We start from the raw sequence: 7,616 nt of genomic DNA, 5'->3' as shown, positions 1-7,616 counted from the left end.
ACTCTGATGAGGTAGTGAGGCTCTTGTGGCATCTGCTGAAAGGTCACCAGCAGTCTGTGCCTGCTGGAGTGGCATCCTACAGCCTTGTGTTCTGAGCAGGGAGCTAGTCACTCAGGTTTCTTGTAGGCATAAAAATGCTATCCAGGAGATCTTGGAGAGCAGTGCAGGGAAATTGATGCTGGCTGCTCCTGTCTCTTCCTGCTGGAAGGGTCTTTGCTGCTCCTGTCATGGGGAGGAGAGAGGCAGCAGGGACTGGTGAGGGCCAGGGCAGGGACTTGCAGATCTGTGCTGCATTGAAATGTATTTTAGAAGTGAGAAAAATGTTTTTCTAAGCAAAGAACTCTGTTCTCCACAAGACCTAAGAAACCAGCTGGGCTCTTCCACAAACATCCAATGTCTGCCTCTACATGGTCTTGGAGTGAAGTGTTTTGTCTCAGATCTTTTGAGGTTCAGCCCCAGCCTGCTCAGGGGTGGTGACTGCACAGGTGTGTTCTCAGGAAGGAAACAGCCATGTGGGGTCGGGGCTTTAGCTTCCTCTGGGCAGGTTGTGTTTGAACCCCAGGAGCCATTTAGAGGGAGCACAAGTGCAAAATAATTCAGATCCCAGGCTGAAACCTGTCAGATGAAGGCCAGCTACCTTGTGTTTCCTGTTCACTGAAGGCACACAGGGTGGTTGGAGCAGCTCAGCTCCCGCTTGTGTGTCTGCACTAAACGTTTCCACATGGGAGAACAAAGCCAGGAAGGATTTTCTGTACTGAAGGTACCAATATTGCAGCAACCATGGACATTTCAGGTTCAGTGCTTGTAAAAATGCTGATTAGCCCCACAGTGCTGCTGGATGCCTCACCTCACCTGCATGGAGTCCAGCTTGGGGTGGTCATCTCTATAGCTGGGAGCAAGCTCTCTAACAAAGATCAGAAGTTCCCCTATATGTATATATGTATTAAATGCAGCTTTTCAGTGGCTCAGTGTTCATTTCTGTCCTCAGTGCTGGTTGGTTTCTGTGGCAGAGGCAGAGGGATGTATGGCAGGATGTGTGAAGGGCCATCCTGGATTTCTGGACCCGTTCCTCCAGACCCTCCAGAGTATTACAAACACCCCTTCTCAGGTGAGTCCTTGGTGCTTGTTGCCTGTGCATGAGTTTGTGCTTTGGCATGACATAGCTTGCCTGTTTGATGTCTTTATCCTTTGGTGTCCTCAACAGTCTCCATTCACACTTGTGCAAGTGCTTCTGTTGCCTCTCAGGTGGTGATCCTAAAAGGGAAATGTACAGTCGATTGAAAGATGGGAAAGCATAAGGTAGAGGTGGAGAGAGGGATCTTCAGCATTTGTAGGCTGTGGGTAAAGAAAACTGTGAGATAAGATAATCTCCTGATAAGGTTCTCCTTTTTGTTTCTCTGTAGGTCGAGGGAGGCTAGAAGGAGATGCTCAGAAGCTGAATTTTACCTCTAGCCTCCTGGACCTGGTTCCCAACCGATACCCCACTTTGGGCAGTGCCCACCAGGCCCAGCCAGCTCCTCGCATCCACCCCAGTACAAAGGACTTCCTGGAGTCAGAACAGAAGGGAACACTTGGCCTCTTGCTGCAGCTCAAAGGGGTCTCCCTCGACGAGAGGCTGCCTGTCAAGAGTGAGTACAGCCGAGTCACTGCTGGCCTGAGCTGCCTTTGGGACCAAGGATGAAGCTTTGGACATTTGGGTAAATTCCAGTGGTGTCCCTGGGCTGTCACCCATGCTGGAACTGGTGATGCTGTGGCCTCCCTTGTTCCAGTCTGGCCCAGGTCTGGAATGGGAAGCGCGGCTTTAAAAAAGGCACAAAAATTTGGACTTATTTATAGAGGATGTTTAGCATGGTGAGTTCCTTGTTGGTGATGCCAGGCAGGATTTGGGAAGACTGTCTGTGTATGTGGGTACTGAGAACATCTCTGCAAAAGATGTTCCCTTCTCCAGGGATGTCATGCAAAGTACATTCAGAGATCTGGGAAGGAGATATGGCTGAGCCTTGGGTGTTATTTGATTTACTTCATGTGCTGGCATCACCCCAAGCCTGGTGCCAGTGTGGTGGCTGCCACAACTGCTCTGCCCAAACGGGGGGAGTGAACAAGGGTCTGGTTGTGTCAGCTGAGATAGCCCAAGGAAGAATCACTTTTCATCCAAAAGCAACAACAAAAAAGTCCCCAGTCCATAATCTTGATTGTGGGACAATGTCTGACCTGAAACCAGGAACAGCTTTAAGGCTCTGCAGCTGCCATTAACCAGCCCTGTCTGCTTCAGAAACACCATGGGATGCTGAACTGGGAATTGACCTTGCTCTTGAGAGGATGCTGGCATGGCTTGCCTGGCATTGTCCAAACTGGGACAAGTGTGCCACATGCTCTGAGAACAAGGGAGTCTGTAAACACCAGCAGTGTTCACATACCTGTGCTCATGCTCATCTGGGCACTGTGGGATCCTCTGGCAGAAGAGTCAATCTGGGAGAGTGCGTCTAACATGGGAAGGATGCACAGATGGTGCAGCCAGCAGGAGAGGGGAGAGCTTGCTGGTTCTGTGGGCTGTTTGGCCAGTTTTGGAGACAGAGACTGGTGCTCAGAGAGCCTGTGCCCCTTGGCAGTGTTTGAGGGGTGAAGGTGTGTCTCCCCTTGCTGTGCAGGGAAAGAATCCAAGGACTATGTGAAGGAAAATGTGAGGCGGATAAGGGAGATTCAGAAGAAGTGCAAAGAGAGGGAGCAAGCCCAGGAACACAGCCAGCCCAAGCCTGTGAAAGCTCTGTGGAAATCCCAGAAATATGAAAATGTAGAGTCAAAGGTGAAGGCCAAGCTGCAGGTCAGTACCCATGGAGATCTTGAACTGAATGTGGTTCAGCCATGAGGGATGGTGGGACAATGGAGACCAGGGAATCCCAGAACCTACAGATCTGGAGGCATCTCAGTGCTGAAGCACAGCAGGCAGATGTGGCAGCAAGGCTGTGTGCTGAGTGAGAGTGTGTGGTTTGGTTCCACAGAGTGATTGCTTCATTAATCCCTGTCCTGTCTGGCCAAGCAGCCCCCCAGGCAGGGGAGGTGGCCAGGAGGGAAATCTCATCACACCTGTATGGTGGGTTCCAAGTGGTTCCCCCTTGCAGCCATATTCCCTGCCTAGGGATGCTCCCAGCTGGATTTTCAGCTTCCCTGTTTTTGGGGCAGTACTACTCTGGGGTTTGTGCCAAAAGGCTGTGGCATCTTGCCCCATGGATTGTGGTCCTCAGAGGTCAGTCTGCAGGCTGTGTCTAGCCTCAGTCTAACTCTATCCACACTGTGGGTACACAGTGGGCTGTGTATCTTCAAATGCTTCTCCAAGCGATCGTCCTGGTGAATCACCACTGTGCAGTGGGAGCACACACACATCTCCAGGCAGTTAAGGTGGAGGCCTCATAGATAGCACAGCCTGTGAGGGTGCATACACCTCCAATCCTCTGTACTCTCTCACTGAGTTGGAGCCTTCAAGTTCCTCCTCTTGTCTGTGTTGTTTCCCTTTCATCTGTGGCCAGCTTTTGACAGTAAAATGATGTGTATTGACATCAACTGCAAAAATTGGCAAGATGATTCCCAAGCCAGTGGTCCCAAATACCATATCCCTTCTTCCTGGTGTGCCACCGACCTTTCTGATATCTGTGACCCTTCCACACATGGGAGCAAACCCACCTGTGCTTCAGGAACATGAGCCTACGCTCTTGTTTGACAAATCCGAGGAAGATTGAGATCATTCCTTCCTTTGTTTTGGGGAAAGGGGGTGGTCTCTGCGCAGGCAGTTTCTGCGTGGTGCATCACTTGTGCTCTGTGGATTCCTCCAGAGAAGTGACAGGCAGTCTGGCTCTGACTCACCTTGCCTTAACTGTTGCTGTGACTCTCCTGGAGCTGAGGTGTTCCCTTTGAAGGATCTCCATCTTCTGTGGAGCTGCTGCTGCTGCTCAGAGTTTGATTCTGTTAGATTTTGATGACTAATGCAGAGTTTCGTTTCTGAGACTGTTAACTATAGCAGCTGCCTTGGAAGGGGCTCTGGCAGTCCCAGTGCTCCCGTTGAGGGACATGGGACACATTGCACTCTGCTGGCACACTCCTGAGATCACACACTTACTCGACTTTGAGCCAGCCATGCTGGGTAAAGGCACTTCTCATTAACTTAACAGAGAGATCCAGGTCTCCTGGCTCCTGTTGAAACGAGAGTGATCATCTTCGGAGCATCAGTGCTGAAGGCATCGCATCCCCTGCTCCTTACATCAAACCCACCAATGTGACTGCCTGATCCCACTGTCTGTGTGCAGCTCTGCCTGGCTAAACAAGCCAGGCAAGAAGGAATCTGCTCCGAGGGTCTGCAGTTCAGCCCAGAGAGCAGCTGAGATCCTGGGTACCTATAAAGATCTGGGGTCTGTCCTGTGCAGTTTTCGTCACTTCCAAGAGCAGAGCAGTGCCCTAGTTGCATTTATCATAAGGTCACCCACTTGCCACAGTGTTGACTTTCAGTTTTCAGAGCTTGTTTGCAACAAGACTGTCTGAGGTAGTCCCAGACCACCTGCTAGACCTCAAGTAGTGTGACCTTGTGCCAGTGCTAACCATGGCCTTTGAAGATGCCCCTCAGATGCAATTCCACCAGACTCTTTCAGTCTCTGCTCCTTTTTCTGTCTAGAGTGATACAACCACAGATTTGAGGTGCTGAGCAGAGCAGCACTTGAGAGCAGCACCTCAGCAGTCAGCCTATTGCCTACCTGTGCCACTTCGTTAAAGCTCACTGTGGCAGGTCACCTCTGGATCCGTGGAGGTGGGGTGACTTCTTCTAGGAGTTCAAGGTCTCTGGCAGGGGAGATGTGTCTCTCCCTTGTGTCTCCCACATTTCAGCACTTACCCCACACTGCCATTTACCCTTTTCACAGGAAGATTGCTAGTTTTTGTGGAGCTGTTATCACTGTCAGTATGGAGTGTCCATGGATTTAGCTTGTCCCTCACTCCAGTAGGTATCTCTCTTGGGTTTTCTGGTGTTGCTCTCCTTTCATGCCTGCCAGATTAGTCAGTAAAGAGGGTCTCTCCACTCAATGCTGCGTATGCATTCAATCTGTAGTTTTCCCTTCCTTTTTAAGTGATTCTTTACAAAGTTTGGTTGCTAGATCTGAATCTGTTGCTGTTTGGCCTTTGCTGGCTGACCACAGATTGTGTTCCCCCAAGAATTTCTATAAAAGCTGTGGCAGAAAGCATGTGCTGCCAGTGTACCTGCTGGAACCTGTGGCTGAGCTTGTGGCTGACCACCCAAACGTGGTTTTTCTTTGCTCCAGCCTCTCTCCACTAGTGGATCTTTTCTTGCCTTTCCCAGGAGAGCTCCCCACCTCCAAATCCTGAGGCTATGAAATTATTGAGGGCATATTCTCGCTGTGGCCCTGGGGTCAAGCCGTGCAGATCACTCTCCCCAGGACCTGTCAGAGCAAAAGCAGGAGCAGACACTGAGGTTCCAGAGGAACAGAGTGCTGAAACCAAGGTGAGTCACACACTAACTGCATCCATTCAAGGGATTTCTGGGTCTTGTGTGTCCCAGGAGTTTCTGTCATTCATCCATTGCTCCTCCTTTGAACTCCTTGTGTGTTCTTCTAAGGCATTGGGTCAGATGTGCTGTGTGAATAGGGAGATCTGTAAATACTGTTCCTGGCTGAAGGGAAGGAACAGGGTTTGGTCACTGGGGTGGTTAGATGGGTGTTCAAGGATTGCTAATGCTTCTGGCTTCGTCCTCATTCATCAGCATTGAAAGTTAGACCTTTCAGGCAGTCTGTTTGGGTGGTCCTGAACTGCTCCATAACTCATGTCCTCTTTCCTTGGTAAGCATGGGGTTGTTGATTTGTTGGTTCCCAAGTGCTGTGAAGTGACCTAATTAAACAGGGCATGAACTCCTAATGAGGAAAACCAAGAAAACATTAAATGCAAACGTAGCCACATTCTCTTTTGTCTTGTCCAGCAAAGGAGCTGTGACAGAGATGCTGTCTCTGGGGAAAAGCCCCAAGGACTAGCGAAGTTCCTGTTCTGTGAATGCCTGACCAGTTTTTCCTCTGCCCTCAAAATGCACCAGTAGGAGCAGTGGGGACTGTGTCAAGCCCGTCTTTTTCCGTACTTCTGGCTCTGAAGGGATGGGGTCAGCTTAGGGACCTTAAAGAGGTCAGATTTAGGCTTAGCTCCTGCCTGTCTGTGGCTGCACACTGAGATGAGCTGAGATGAGCCTGTCCTGCTGTTGTACATCTGCAATTCAGTATCTTGTGCAGTGCCTCTTTGCTTTTTCCCTCGTGGCTGCGTGTGTGTGCTCAGCTGGCCCTTCATGCCTCGTTCTCTCTTCTTCCCAATCCAGGTGGAGGGCAGGACGACTGACTTCATCAAGCACAACGCCCTCAATGCCAAGCGGGCCCCGCTGCGGCGCTCCCCGTCCCTGCAGGCACTGTCCGAGCTGCTGGAACAAAAGCGCCGGGAGCAGGAGGAGTACAACACCAAGCAAAAGGGTCACGTCCCCCAGTAGTATGTATGCCCCTCTCTGCTCCACGAAGCTGTCTGTAAGAGCTTTCACCACGTCCTCAGCTTCTGCATAGAGAGATGGGGCTAGGGAGAGAGGCGCTCGCCGTGTGCAGCAGTGTGATTTACTGTGGCCTGGGGAATCAACACTGTCCCTCCTGCTTTCCTGACTTAATGAGCATTCCATGGCCAGTGAGGCTGGGCTTAGAAGGAATTTTGACTCTTCCTCCCTTGCTTGCTGTTGTATGATAATGCTGACATGGAGATGCTCCATGTGTCTTGGGAAATGTGTCCCTGCCCCTTTGTGAGCCTCACTCCACATGACACAGCTTCGGCATTAAAAAGTCTGGTTTTGGAGAGGCAGAGAGCTCACTGTGCCTTACAAGTGTTCATCCTGCTTTGGACCATCCTTCCTTGGTCTGAGGAACATCCAACTAGTGCTGTGCATTTTGAAGTGCTGCAAGGAAAACAGTTCCTGGGTGACCATGTCCTAGGACTGACCATGGTGTCAGTCTTTTGGCTGTGCTGTTCTCTGCCAGCATCCCTGGCTGTGAGCTACTCTGTCCAACTTGATGGTTTTGCAAGGACTCAGTGAGTCAGGAGTGAGGAGCAGCAGCCCTTGTCTCCAAGGAGCTCAGGTCAGCCTCAGTGCATCTCTTCCAGCAGCCTTTTGGTGCATGTGGAGCATGTTTGCTAGTCCACGTGTGAGCTGAACCCAGGTGTGTCCTCCATGGAGAAGATACGTGCTGGCACATGGGTCTCTGTAGTTCCTCAGGCAGTAACATGGAGACTAGTGGGTTTTGAAGGGTCTCTGCCTGTGTCCCTGGGCCACCTCTCCTGCCAGATGTGCTGACATGTGCTCTCCTTTGCCTTGCAGCCTGCTGGAGAGGAAGGAGCTGTGGCGCAGACAGATGGAGCGGCTGCGAAACCTGCCAGATTCTCACACACCACCTGGCCATACCATGATGCCAGAGGACCAGCGGCTGGAGACCCTCTGCAATCTGAAGCAGAGTAAGAGGAAAAGAAATGAATAAAACAGGCAATCCTAGCCAGGATAAGGTCACAGATTCCTGCCCCTTGGAGAGTTGCCTGGATAAGACATG

General features: G+C 51.0%; 1 protein-coding gene across 1 annotated transcript in view; it reads left to right on the top strand.

Moving 5' to 3' along the window:
* Positions 1-1,032: 1,032 nt before the first annotated feature.
* Positions 1,033-7,616, top strand: part of ENKD1 (enkurin domain containing 1) — a 7,109-nt gene continuing 525 nt past the window's right edge. Inside the window, exons 1-6 of the mRNA XM_009079082.1 lie at positions 1,033-1,108; positions 1,404-1,628; positions 2,649-2,821; positions 5,339-5,501; positions 6,351-6,519; positions 7,391-7,524. Of these exons, the coding sequence (XP_009077330.1) occupies positions 1,033-1,108; positions 1,404-1,628; positions 2,649-2,821; positions 5,339-5,501; positions 6,351-6,519; positions 7,391-7,524 (940 nt within the window). The remainder of the gene's footprint in view (positions 1,109-1,403; positions 1,629-2,648; positions 2,822-5,338; positions 5,502-6,350; positions 6,520-7,390; positions 7,525-7,616) is intronic.

Source organism: Acanthisitta chloris, unplaced genomic scaffold, assembly GCF_000695815.1.
Source record: "Acanthisitta chloris isolate BGI_N310 unplaced genomic scaffold, ASM69581v1 scaffold37977, whole genome shotgun sequence".
Classification (NCBI taxonomy): Eukaryota; Metazoa; Chordata; class Aves; order Passeriformes; family Acanthisittidae; genus Acanthisitta; species Acanthisitta chloris.
Note: the sequence above shows the minus strand (reverse complement) of the source record. Positions and strands in the feature narration are given on the sequence as shown.